Source organism: Ochotona curzoniae, unplaced genomic scaffold (assembly GCF_017591425.1).
Source record: "Ochotona curzoniae isolate NIBS_2020 unplaced genomic scaffold, NIBS_Ocur_1.0 scaffold_3835, whole genome shotgun sequence".
NCBI classification, from domain to species: Eukaryota; Metazoa; Chordata; class Mammalia; order Lagomorpha; family Ochotonidae; genus Ochotona; species Ochotona curzoniae.
Window position 1 is genome coordinate 23,621,087 of NW_024467114.1, and position 13,672 is coordinate 23,634,758.

At 47.3% G+C, this 13,672-nt stretch overlaps 1 protein-coding gene across 1 annotated transcript in view; it reads right to left on the reverse strand.

Annotated features, from left to right (window-relative positions):
• GARS1 (glycyl-tRNA synthetase 1) overlaps positions 1 to 13,294 on the reverse strand; it is a 32,238-nt gene extending 18,944 nt beyond the window's left edge. Inside the window, exons 1-6 of the mRNA XM_040964583.1 lie at positions 12,989 to 13,294; positions 5,908 to 6,009; positions 5,279 to 5,381; positions 3,922 to 4,063; positions 2,782 to 2,870; positions 1,134 to 1,210 (exon numbers count right to left, since the gene is read on the reverse strand). Of these exons, the coding sequence (XP_040820517.1) occupies positions 1,134 to 1,210; positions 2,782 to 2,870; positions 3,922 to 4,063; positions 5,279 to 5,381; positions 5,908 to 6,009; positions 12,989 to 13,210 (735 nt within the window). The 5' untranslated portion in view covers positions 13,211 to 13,294. The remainder of the gene's footprint in view (positions 1 to 1,133; positions 1,211 to 2,781; positions 2,871 to 3,921; positions 4,064 to 5,278; positions 5,382 to 5,907; positions 6,010 to 12,988) is intronic.
• Positions 13,295 to 13,672: the final 378 nt, after the last annotated feature.

Consider the following 13,672-nt stretch of genomic DNA (forward strand, 5'->3'; position numbering starts at 1 on the left):
GTTTCAAGTTAAGAACTACTCACCTGTGGGATACGAAGGGACTATGGAAAGGGAGGATATGTGTTTGAATATTCCCTATCTTTCACGTTTGATCTTGGAGCTCCAAGTTAGGCCAGGGCAGCCATTTGGCTAAGCAGTGATGACACAGGCTAAGACATGTGCATTTCGTGTCAGACTGCCTGGGTTCAAGAACCGCCTCCAGCTCCTGACTTCATCTTCTGGCTAGTCCAGACCCTGGCTGGCGGCAGCACTGGTTCACGTGACCGGGCTTACTGGGCTCCTGCCACACAGAGGGATCCGGACTGAATTCTGACTCCTTAGGTTGGCCATCAACCTAGGCCCCAGATATCATGAACTTTTAGGACGTAAAGCAGTAGCTCAGGACCTCTCCCTGTCTCTGTCTCTCAAATAGAAGGGAAGAAAGAGAAGGAGGGAGGGAGGGAGGGAATAAGCAAGGAAGAAAGAAAATGAAAAGAAAATCTGATGTAATACTTAAAAACATGAAACTTCAAAATACAAGGAAAACTCCATATTGAACTGGTGACCCAATTATACAGAGGGAATGACTGCAAGTAAGTTTAACAGTTATGACACTGCATGACCACAGAACATCAGTGTATCCAAAACAAACAAAAAAGACATATTATTGGTGGTATGGTTACAGTTATTCCAAGATTGTTAATGTATATAGTGGGATAAGATTTATCAATAATAATGTTAGTGCTGCTGAGAAATAAGATTTTTGATGTAAGTGAAACACATTTAGGATAAACTCAATGCTAAGCAGAAATATCAATATTAATTCATGATGATTTTTTTTTCTTTAAAAAAACACCAACCTCCTAATGCAGCCCAGTAACTAATGCCCTCCCTGGTAAGGACCAGGCTCCCAGGAGTGCTGCTGGGGCCCGGGGCTGGGGCAGGAAATGTGCAGAATGAGCCCACAGCATCTGCTCATGCTACACACAAGGACGTCAGCCGACTAGTAGGATCCTAGAGAGGGACAGAGCAGACAAGCCCGGAGCCAAGGACTGGGCAAGTCAACCAACGGTAGGAATAACCACAACTGCCTGAAGGGACCAGCTGTGTTAGTGTGTGAGTTTATAACCTCCAGCTGCCTTCTGGATACTCACCTGGGCCAAGACACTTTCCATCTCCGCTTTCTTCTCAGCAGAACACTTCTTATCAGACATCAGTTTCTCTAAATGAGCTACAAAAACAGTGTTGTTAAGGTGTCATTTTGAATCAATGGAAAAAGGACAACGGTTTCTGAATTTCAATGCTGGGCTGAAATAAAGAGTAATGTTCTTTCATCAATCTCAAGGTTTGTTTTTCTTTTAAAAATGTATTTATTTTTATGTGAAAGGCAGAGTTGCACAGAGAAAGAGAGAGAGATGGAATGAGCAATCTGGGCCCGGCGCCATAACCTAGCACATAAGGTCCTCGCTTTGAATGCACCAGGTTCCCATATGAGCACCGGTTCTAATCCCAGCAGCCCCACTTCACATCCAGCTCCCTGCCTGAGGCCTGGGAAAGCAGTAGAGGATGGCCCAAAGCCTTGGGACCCTGCACCCACGTGGGAGACATGGAGGAGGCTCCTGGCTTTGGATCGGCTCAGCTCTGGCCATTGAAGCCGCTTGGGTAGTGAATCATCAGCCTGAAGATCCTCCATTCTGTCTCTCCTCCTCTCTGTACATCTGACTTTGCAATAAGATAAATTAATCTTTAAAGAGAAAGAGAGAGAGATTTTCCACCCACTGGTTCATTCCCTAAATGGCTGCAATGCCTGAAGCCAGTCCAAAGCTGAGAGCTGGGAGTCAGGAGCTTCATCCATGTCTCCCATATGGGCCATTTTCAGCTGCTTTCCCAGATAGCAGGAATGAAAAGGCAGCAGCCAGGATTCAAACTGATGACCAGGCACTGCAGACAGAGGCTTAGCTTGCTGCACCATGGCACTAGCACTACTAACCTTAACCAATTTATTTTGAACAGTTTTAATTTATTTACTTGAAAGGGAGAGAGCCCAGGAGAGAGCTAATCCCCAAATACCCACTATGGCTGTTGCTGATCTACACTGAAGCCAGGAACCAGGAACCTAATTCTGGTTTCCCGCACTGCTGGCAGGGACTCGAGTGCTCGAGTCATCCTCTGCTGTACTCGGGTCATCCTCTGCTGCCTGCCAGGGTGTGCAGCAGCAGGGAGCTGGGCCGCCAGAGAAGTCAGGGCTTGAACACAAGCACTGTGGTGGACTGCAGCAGACTCGAGTGGCATCTTAACCGCCACACCAAATGTCCCACTCCTTTGGCTGACTTTATAGGAACAGTCATAATATTGTCTCGGTTCATCTGCTAATTAGAAAAAAAAAATCTGTACATGTTTTTTTTTAAAAGGTTGTACTTGATGGGCCCAGATCAGTCCCAGCTGCTCCGCTTCCCATCTAGCTCCCTGCTTGTGGCCGAGAAAGCAGAGGAGGATGACCCAAAGCCTTGGGACCCTGCACCTGCATGAGAGACCTGAAAGACGTTCCTGGTTCCTGATTTTAGGTCAGCTCAGCTCTAGCCATTGTGGCCATTTGGGGAGCAAACCAGCAGATGGAAAAGCTTTCTGTGTCTCTCCTTCACTCCATAAATCAGCCTTTCCAATAAAAATAAACAAATCTTAAAAAAAATTGTAATTTACATGCCTCAATAAAAAAAAATTTTAAACCTGAATGAAAAAAGATTGAGAAGAAAAATGTAATCCCTTCGTTTGCTTTACCCTACTGAAGATGAAGAACTGTACCTTTTAATAGATGGTCAGCGCGAAAACACTCTCCATTTTTCACATCTTTTACCATGAAGTCAGCAAATTTGTCTACGTGGCCAGAAGTCCTAAGTTAAAAATGCCAAAATCAATCTGTCATTCTCCCACAAATCAACACATAGATATATGTTGCCTTTTAAGACATAAGACAACTGCCTTCAATGTGTTTATTTATCTAGGGTCTAGCTCAGTGTCCAAGGACAGAAGTTTCTTAGCTACAGTCACCCTGCATCAGTGGCCAGGACATTCCACAGGACACTCTTTCTCCAACCTCTTCTTACCCTCACTCAAATTATTCCTTCCTACAGGGAAAAAAAGACACCAGCTGGGTTATACTTTCTCACAGGAGATCATAAAGTCATACGGGAAACTGTCCAGGGCTTGTAGGCACACTGCTAACAGCCCTTGGCCACTCCTCGCTGCAGACCAAGTGGCTGAAGAACAGGCAGTCCAGATCTTTCGGATCCATTGTAAGCAATTCACCCTGTCTGTATAGGCTGAAACGACTAAGGGTCAGTGTGCAGGACTCAGTTACTAACAGTTAGCTCTTGCTCGGCAACACGAAGTGAATGCACTAATAAAATTCCTCCTTCACGGTACTACGTTTAAGAACTCTCGCCTTGCTTTCAATCATGCAGGTAACAATACTATAAACAGCCAAGTACTTGACTGAAAATGCATATGCTTTTGTTCTCAGAACTGCCAGGAATTTAAACCAGGGAATAATCGGAGACAGGCACCAAGTGTATCCACTGAGATGCAGTCAAAAACCAAAACATCTTAAATACGTAAGTACTCAATAATAAATTAGGACACACTCATAAAACAAAATGCTACACTACCATTAAAGATGCCTCAGACCGATATCTAATGACACGAATAAATGCAAATCTACATTACACGAGAGCAGCAAGGTGCTACCAACAGCAAACTACACACGGACTCATAGGAAAAGACAGGGAGGACGAGTCCAACAAAATGTGTGGACAGCAGGGATATACATGTATTTTTTTTTCCTGTGTTTTCCAGATTTTCTACGTGACTACAGGTCGTTGTCTGTAATCGTAGAGTTATCAAAACGTACACAATAAGCAATGTCCCCCTCCAAGTGGATCTTACTTCAAAACCGGCTCCGGGGTGAGCATGGTGCAGTCGATTTCCAGGATCTGTTCCTCTTGGATAAAGTGCTGCCTCCAGGTCTGAATGATGTTGTTCTTCAAGGCACAGCCAACAGGCCCAAAGTCATACAGACCACTCACACCTGCGGGACAGGAGCAGAGAATGGGCACTTCACGTGGCTCTGCTCCACAGCCAGGAAGGCGAGGAGGCATAAGAAACGGCAGGCCCTAATGCCCACCCACCCCAGAAGCAGGCACAGATCAACAACTCCAGCTGGCAAAACGCCACCACCAGGATGAAACTAACTGGTCCCACACCCACGCTTCAGTCCAGAACTAAAAACAATAAACATTCCTCTTTCTATACAAGAAACTGAAATCAAGAGATGATAGTTTTCTAACGTAGAAATTAGAAAATCATTCTCACTGCAGTTGCTAACAAGGATACAACATTTTAAATTAAACTGTCTGCTATGTTCTTTGGTCTTTATGCTGCTATTTTTATTTCAAGAGAACACAGATTTAAAGAGCTGTCCAGCCAAACTCAAATCAAGCTGGCGGTGCACAAAAGTTAACACTGCTACAATGATCTCTGTTGACTGTGAGAAATATAATCCCACACTTAACCCATGAACGGTCTTCATCTATATGTCTTTGCAGGGCACAGACTTGACTGAATCACATACCTCGGAAGAACATTTCTCCTTGGCAGATGCGATTCACCAAAATATATGTATATCCCAAGGTTCGCCACTGCCCTCGTGGGCAGGGGCACACGACAGTTGGCTAGGACACTACTGCTCTCACTACAGCTGTGTGTCCAGTGTACAGAGTAAGAGTCACGGTGCAGCAAGGTTAACCACTGCCTGCAACATGCACATCCCAGCTGAGTACAAGGCTCCTTCAATCCAGCCCCCTGGCAGAGCAGCAGTAGACGGAAGACCTGCAAGAAGCTCCTGTCTCCTGGAGCTAGCCTGGCACAGCCCCGCTGTTACGGTCATTTGGGGAGCTAACCGGGGAATGGAGGATCTCTCTGACTCTCTGGATTCTGTCTTTCCAATACATAAAAAAATTTTTTAAAAAAGCATATGGAAGTACATGGATGTATCGCGTGCCTTGCTCACAATATGCACTTGCCTCTAGCAGCTCCCTCCATTCAAATGAAGCAAACGAAGCGGACTTCGAGAATAAACAGGGGGAGAGAGCATTAACAACTGTTACATCAGATGGCAGCTCTAGACAAGCACAAACACCTGTCCTGCTTCATGAGACCTGTTAGAATCAGACGCTGACTTGCCGACCATTTTCATGACTTGAGAATAACATTAAAGCCACCCACACCACCATTAGTCCCCTACCTCCATAAATAGCAAATGCTTGATCGTAGAAAAATCTCCTCTTCAGAGTATCTTCCATTTTGGATCTGTCTACAATGTCATCTTTGGGCTGTAATGCCAACTCCTACAAGGGATTAATCAGACGGTGTGACCAGAGGGATGAATGGAAACTTGACACATATCCATACATGAATTCAGTTCAACATAAAACACATTTAACATAAAGTTCATGAGGGAAACTTTGGTTCCGCCTATGTCTTCAATCACACTTCCAAGACGGTGAGGCCTAGCTTTACTGAGTTGTAGGGATGGATAGGCAGCAGAAATCTAACCTGAATTTTCAGTGACTCACCACTGTAAAGCAATGACTTTAAAACTCCAAACTGAGTTTGGCCATGAGAGGCTTATTGTTTTAAATTCAGGGCCCTGAGTCTCAGGGTGGGGCTGGGAGCAGGCGGCAGCTAGGCTTTACAGGAAAGCTGACCTCCTGGGCTGTGCTGTGAATGGACAGGGAGTCTACCAAGTAGAGGATGCAGGGGAGCAGACCCCCAGACAAACGGAGAAACAAAATGACACACTCAGAAACCGGTCTAGGTCTCCCCTGCGATCAGATGTTAAGGAAGGTTCCTGTTTTAGCATTCAAGACTCACCTTTGCTTCCAGAATTCTCTTCCGGGCTTTGAGCTCAGCGACTGCTTTGTCTACATCCACCTGGGGTGCTTTGTCTTCTTTGAGTTTTCGCACAAGATCTCCCTAGCCAACCGAGAAGATTCATGTTCAGGATCGGTTTCAGACAACAAGAATGTTACTAATGTGGTTTGAAGCGTGTTTTTAAAAAGCAGGAGATCTGTGTAAGAATAATGCAACTGAAATGTTTATTACATGAGGGGTCATTTTATGTAACAGAAGGTGTCTGCCCTCAGCCTTTATTGTCCAGAAGAACAGATAGACAACAAATAATGACACTCACATGGCAATATTTTTCCTTTGGGGAAAGCAGATGGAGAAGGCAGTTTGAAAAAGAACCACATACATCCTACAGAAAATAACTCCCGAACGAAAAATCCACCCAGCAGGGAAAACAGTAGTCAAAAGAATTAGTGACCTAGAAAACAGATCTAAAGAAAATATCCAGAATCATTCAGGGACTGGAGAGGTAAACAAATTTAAAGACAGAAAAGTCTAACTCTCTCATGCAATTAGAATGCAGAAGAATAAAGAAAATTTGAAAGTAAATTATTTGAAAAGATAATGGCTGTGACTTCTCTACAACTGCTCAAGAACATGAATTCCCGGTTGAGGAAGCACAAGAAAGAAGAAATATAGTGTATGCAGATCCACAGAGACACACACACACAGAAATCACATCTAAAAAAGCTCCAGTAAAACAGTCACACGAGCTTTCATCTCCCATTAGGAAACTGGGAGACCCTGAGCAAGTTCTAAACATCTGAATTTCCTCAACTGTAAAATCAGGGAAATGTTGTGTCACTGAATTGTCAAAGACATTTTAAATCAAGAAGTTTCAATAGCAGATAACATACAGTAGAGGACAAAAAATGTCAGATGCTGTTACGCTATGCAGCACCTCAACTTGAACATGGCTACACACACTTCCCACTCAACTTACTCCCAACAGAAAGATTGGTTCTATCCAAAACTGTTCCTTCTGTTGAATATGGTCTCCATCTGTTCATGGCCACAAAATCTACCATTTTCCAAGCAGAGACATAAAATTAACCTCCTTTATCTCAACATCTGGTCAACTTCACTTCAAACTTCCCAGTCTAATCTCTCTCCTGTTGACCCTCATCTAGTGATCACTGCAGCCAAGTGGTTAAGTGCTTCCCCTCCAACATCCCTCTAACAAACATTCCTCACATAGTTTTGCCTCACACCTGCTCCTGAGGGTGTGTCCTTGAAGCCACCTCTTGTGGCAGAGGCTGGGTTTCCTTCCACACTCCTCAAGGGCTGCATACGCCATACTGTACCCCTCCGCCCCTTCTCCCCGCCTCCTGTAACCCCAGTTCCCCATGAGCCTGCCAACACCCCTTCTGCTCACGGTTGTCATTTTCCAAGCTCCACTTTACTCCGTCCATCCACTGACAGCCTCCTTTTTGCACAGCTCATGCTACTTTAGAATGTTCCAGTTAGGAGGTGGAAAAAAAAAAAAGATTATTATTTGATTTGGAGTAGGCACTTAACCCAGCAGTTAAGAAACAGGTTAAGGGCCCAGCGCGATGGCGCAGTGGTTAAGGTTCGCCTTGCACGCCCAGGATCCCCTATGGGCGCCGGTTCTAATCCCAGCGGCCCCGCTTCCCATCCAGCTCCCTGCCTGTGGCCCGGGAAAGCAGTCGAGGACGGCCCAAAGCTTTGGGACCCTGCACCCGCATGGGAGACCCGGAAGAGGCTTTGGGTTTCGGATCGGCATGGCATCGGCCGTTGCGCTCACTTGGGGAGTGAATCATCAGACAGAGAATCTTCCTCTCTGTCTCTCCTCCTCTCTGTATATCCGCCTTTCCAATAAAAATAAAATAAATCTTAAAAAAAAAAGAATTATAAAGAAACAGGTTAAAACACCCAGGTCATACATCAGTGCACCCAGATCCAATAGGTGGTTCCTACTTTCTGCTAGCTAATTGCAGACTCTAGCAAGCAGTGGTGATGGTTTTCCTTTCTGCTACCCACACTGAAGACTCGGGGATTAAGTTCCTGGCTCCTGGCTTCGACCTTGCCGAGTTCAGGCTCTTGTGAACGAGTAGGGACCCGGCCGGCGGATCAGTGCTCTGCTGCTCGTACTCTCTCTAACAAGTGAACACATTTTGGGTTCAGTGCGGTAGCATAGTGGCTGAAGTCCTCGCCTTGCACACACTGGGATCCCATATGGGTGCTGGTCCATATTCCAGCTGCTCTCTCTTCTACTCTCTTCAAATTTAAAAAAAAAAAAAATATATATATATATATATATATATATACTAAAATAATAATACTGTTTTTAAAGTAATTATTTTGGGCCCAATGAATCCTCATTTTGCAAGTGCTTGGATCCTATATGGATGCTGGCTCCTGTCCTCACTGCTCCACTTCCATCTAGCTCCCTGCTTGTGGTCTGAGAAAGCGGTAGACGGCAACCCAAAGCCTTGGGACCCTGTACCTATGTGGGAGACCTGGAAGAAGCTCCTGGTTCCTGATTTTAGGTCAGCTCGGCTCTAGCCACTGTGGCCATTTGGGGAGCAAACCAGCGCATGGAAGATCTTTGTCTTCTTCTCTCCATAAAATCTGGTCTGCTTTTCCAATAAAAATAAATAAATCTTTTTTTTTTTTTCGACTACCTGAAACTTAACTAATTCAGTTGTATATTCATCTAATCAAACATTTTCCAACAGTGCTAACTTAACTTGAATTTTCCAAGAATACACACTAGAAAATATAATTGAAAGCAAGAATACACTTTGTTTTCTTTATGATTTTACAGAGATGCCTTAAGGAAAAAGTTGCTCAGTATTTGAAAAAAAAAAAAAAAAAAAAAAAAAAAAAACGCCTCGCCAGGAGCAGCCCACTGAGGCATCCAATTCCAAGCAAGGCACAGCAACTCGTGAAAGCAGAGAGCGGTCCACAGTGCAATTCAGAAGACAGAACAAGTTGATCACAGCAACTGGGGTACAAGGCAAGGGTGGTGGCTGAGACCAAAGGCAGAGTGTAGGAAAATGAGAAAGTGGAGACATTGAAGACACAGGATAAAAACCATGGCTGTCAAGTCAGGAGACAAACCAACATACGATGGAAAGGGGAACCTTTTCGGGGGAGACTCTGTGTTCCAGACTGCACTTGAAACCTATTTTTGTATAAATTGGATACTTTCATTCCCCTAAAGCAGCAATTCAAGTTTTGAAGTCTCTCTGGACGTCCGTGAAGCGCCAAGAACCAGCGAAGACCCCCAAAAGCTTCTGTCTGTGTAGGTGGTCAGACAGCCCCTGCCCGCATGACGGTGCACCAGACGATGTCCTGGGTAGGGACCGCACTAACTTCCGTCTCTTCCCGAGGCTACACGCTGTCATTCTCCTCCACACTGGGCGGGCAACAACCCCTCTACCAGCTGTGCTTGATGCATTTCTACCTCAGGATATTTAACTTCTAATGGGATCCCTGGGATATAGTCCTCGACCTAAGTCAAAGAGCATCTCTATTAGAAAACAGAAGGGTCAGCACTGTGGCACGGCGGCTTAACCTACTGTCTGCAACGCTAACATCCCACAGTGCCAGAGTCTCAGTAGCTTCTGATCCAGCTTTCTGTTAGTGCACCTGTGAAGACAACAGAAGATGGCTCAAATGCTTGGGCCCCTGGCACCGGTGTGGAAGGCCAGGATGAGGCTCCTGGCTCCTGGCTCCAGCTTGGCTCGGTCTCATTTGAAGAGCAAGCCAGCAGACAGAGGATCGATTAATTTTCTTTCTCTCATATTCCGCCTTTCAAATAAGGAAGCAAATCTTAAAAAAAAAAAATTAAAACAGAAAACTAAAAACACTCATTTATTTAAAATAATAAAAGCGGGCCCGGCACGATAGCATAGCAGTTAAAGTTCTTGCCTTGAATGTACCAGGATCCCATATGGGCGCTGGTTTGAATCCCAGCAGCCCAGCTTCCCATCCAGCTCCCTGCTTATGGCCTGGGAAAGCAGTCGAGGATTGCCCAAAGCTTTGGGGCCCTGCACCCACAAGGGAGACCCAAAAGAAGCTCCTGGCTTTGGATCAGCTCAGCTCCAGCCGTTGCAGTCACTTGGGGAGTGAACCACTGGACGGAAGATCTTCCTCTCTGTCTCTCCTCCTCTCTGTCTCTCCTCCTCTCTGTATATCTGCCTTTCCAATAAAAATAAATAAATAACATAAAATAATAAAAGCTTAGAACATGCTAAAATGAATAAAATGGCACTATTTTCCTAAATAAAATTTAGAATAGTGAGAATAATAAAAATCTGCATATCTTTTAAGTTCTTCACAAGAGAGATTTTTAATGCATGCTTTTTCTTTTTTTATAACATCAGGTTGTGAGAAAAATATATGAAGAGATTCCTATGCAGTTGGAAAAATGATTTTAGAAACATTTCAGAAAATTATGGACATTCTTATAAACTGTACTTAGTGGATTGGGAGGCAGAGAGAGAGTATGTTTCCACCTGCTGGCTCACTCTGAGAAGCCTGTGTTCAGTCCTGGGCCAAGCCACAGTGCGGAGCGGCAGATTCCAGCCCGGGCCCTGCGCCGATGGCCAGGACCCAACCGCCCGGGCCACCACTGTGGGGGCAGGAGTGAACGTGGAGCCAGGTCCTGCACACAGGCGCTCCACTGGGACCCACGGCCATGATGAGCAGCTCTCGCCGCCAGCTCCAATGCCTCACCTAGGCACTCTTCCCTGATACTATGGCAATTCTCCAACAAGCGGTAGTTTTTTTAAGGTTATTTTTAACTCAGAATCTATAGGAATGAATTTTTTGTATTCTATTAAATCTACTATTACATATTTTTAAGAGTATATGCATTTATTTTTATTGGAAAGGCAGATTTCCAGACAGGAGAGGCAGAAAGATCTCCCACCTGCTGGTTCACTCCCCAAGCGGTCACAACGGCTGGAGCTGAGCCAATCTGAAGCCAGAAACCAGGAGCCTCCTCTGGGTCTCCCAAGTAGGTACAGGCTCCCAAGGCTTTGGGCTGTCCTCAACTGCTTTCCCAGGCCACAAGCAGGGAGCTGGACAGGAAGTGGAACAGAAGGGACATGAACTGGCACCCATATGGGATGCCAGTGCTTGCAGGCAGAGAATCAGCCAACTGACCCATCATGCTGTACCCCACCCATTATTACATCTTATACTTTGGTTTTATAATATAATACATTGGTCATCTGGAAAATATGGGTTCAGTGAGTTATACAGACCGTCCAACTATCAACGCACTTACTATACTGTACCCCAAGAGTCACTTTTGTTAGAATCATCAGTCGTCAGAAAAGTCTTTATGCACACAGGGTCCCCACAGTTCTAAGCGTCCTGTGTGCTTGGCTTTGGCTACTGGCCACAAACACAGCTGCTTTCTTAAAGTCACAGGCTCCCTGTGGTCACTGTCCAGAGAAGCAAATTTACAGGAAGCACATACGCCACAAACCAGTCATTCAGCACGCGAAAAATCTCACGCCAGGGAGGTCTTCAATGACACCGACTTCATTTTGGAAATCTACAAAGAGGGTAAAAGTGACAGTATGTCTCACTTTCTCACACGCAAAAATAAATAAGTAAATAAGGTTTAACCAGATGAGATTTAAATTCCCTGAATTCGGCATGATTCAAAATTCTTGGCCAGTAACTGACAGATGTGTGGCCCTGGATCATTAGAAAAAGAGCCCAACCTAATTTACACTAACCTCTCATGCACTAAGAAACTTAAATAAACTCTAAAGATCAGCCATCAAGTTAACACACCATAACACATACACAAGCTGGTCCGGAATCAAACTTTCCTTCGGCTAACTAGATCCATCTCAGCACGGAGGGATCCCGTGCAGCTACAGGCTAACGTGGCAGGGGGAGGGGTTTGGCCTATGGGTTTTTTTTTCCCAAATTAGATGTAGTCTTCTTTTTACAGGGAAGGACAGGGGGAAAAAATAACAGTTACAGAAAAAACAGAGGAACCACACCTAATTGTACCTGGTCAGTGAAAGAATGAGCATACGATGCCCTTGAAACTAACAAGAAAAAAAAAATCGCCGCACAGCAGCATTAAACCATTCCGTTCAGAGCAGCCGGCAGCAGGGAAGACTCGGTGAATTCACAGCAGCTCTACCCCAGTGCATCATTTCCGAGCACCACGCTCAGTGGCCAAAGCAAATGATTGCATCAGGCGCCCGTGCAGGAGGAACCCGTTTGGCGATTCCTCTACGAGGTCATCATCAAATCCCCGGGGGTCCCACCGGCACCAACTCACTGCATGAGGGCAATCATGAGAAACCACCTTCGGCTGCCCTCTCTGAATCCACGTCAGTATGCAAAGGCGAAAAAAAAAAAAAAAAAACGAGGCCTGCACTAAAACACCCAGTCCCGCAGCCCAGAAACCTCCCCAGTACGCACGCAGGGCTGTGCCAGCCGAGGACCTCAGCAAACACGCACGGCCTTGCGGGGCCTCGGAGCCAGAAATTACGGCAGGGCGGAGGCCAAAGGGTCCACATCTTTCTCAGAAGAAAAGTTGGACGCCTCGTTCCATTCATGTTCCCTCCTGCATCTTCTCAACCGCCCCCTGGACACCAACCCAGTTCCGCACCAAGGGAGGGGTCAGGCCGGAGCATCCTAAAGAAAGCCAGGCCCAGGGAGAGGGAACCCAGTAGTTCTGGGGTACACAAAGAGTAAGCCCAAGTTAGGGTCATTGAGCGAGGACCCGAGCTGAGACCCGACGCCCCCGGGATCCAGCCTCACTGGAGCCAGCAAAGGCGCAGGCGGCCACAGGAAGGCTGCCGTCCCGAGGTGAATGTCCTACACAGGGGGTCATCCGAGAAAAACGGGGAGGCCTGGGGCCGGCTGATGCGTGGTGAGACATGCTCCAAAGTGGGCACGACGAGGAAGAAGGATGAAGGCAGAAGGGCAAGCAGCGAGGTGGACGGCCACCCGGGGAGGATGGAAGGAAGGAAGGACAGGGCGACAGGACCGGACCCGGGGGAGGCCAGCAAGGCTGAGCAAGGGCGCGGATCGCCGGTACCTGCTGGCGCACGGCTAGCCTGAGAGGCGCCAGCACCTCTTCAGCCTCGGTGCCGTCCATGCTGCTCCGGGAGGCGGCGGCGGCGGCGGCGGAGGGGACGGCGATCCGGGCGCGGGCGGGCGTGCTGAGGAGCCGGCGGGGCTGGAGCGAGGGCCGGGCGGGCAGCGAGAGCAGCAGGACGGCGCGGGCTGCTCCAAGAAGCGCCGGGCGCGGAGAGGGCATGAGCCGGCGGCGCGGGGCGGTGCGCGGGGGGCGGCGGCGGAAGCGGCGGAAGCGGCGCGGCCCCGAGCATGATGAAATCGCCGCGTAAACGCCGCGGCGCGCGCAGCCGCACTGTCCCCGCCGCGCGCCGCGGCCTCGGCAGATTCGACACAAAATCCCGGAAGGGAGGAGAGACGCGCGTCAGGCCGGCCCGGGACGGGGCCGCGGGCCGGGACGCAGGTCCGCCTGAGGCGCACGAAGGAAGAACGACGGAGCGCGTACTTGTCCTCCAGCACCGAGCCCGGCCCGACCCGCTGGAGCACGCACTTTGGGGCTGTTCCGAGGCCCCCTGCGCGTGGGGTGGTCTCAGCAGTCCTGTGAAAGTCGGGGTCACCAACTCTCGCTGTCCCCAGGTTCAACTCTACGGAATTAGTTTTTCGTAAGTAAGACGTGTGGCTAAATAACTTTCTAAAGTATTCAACA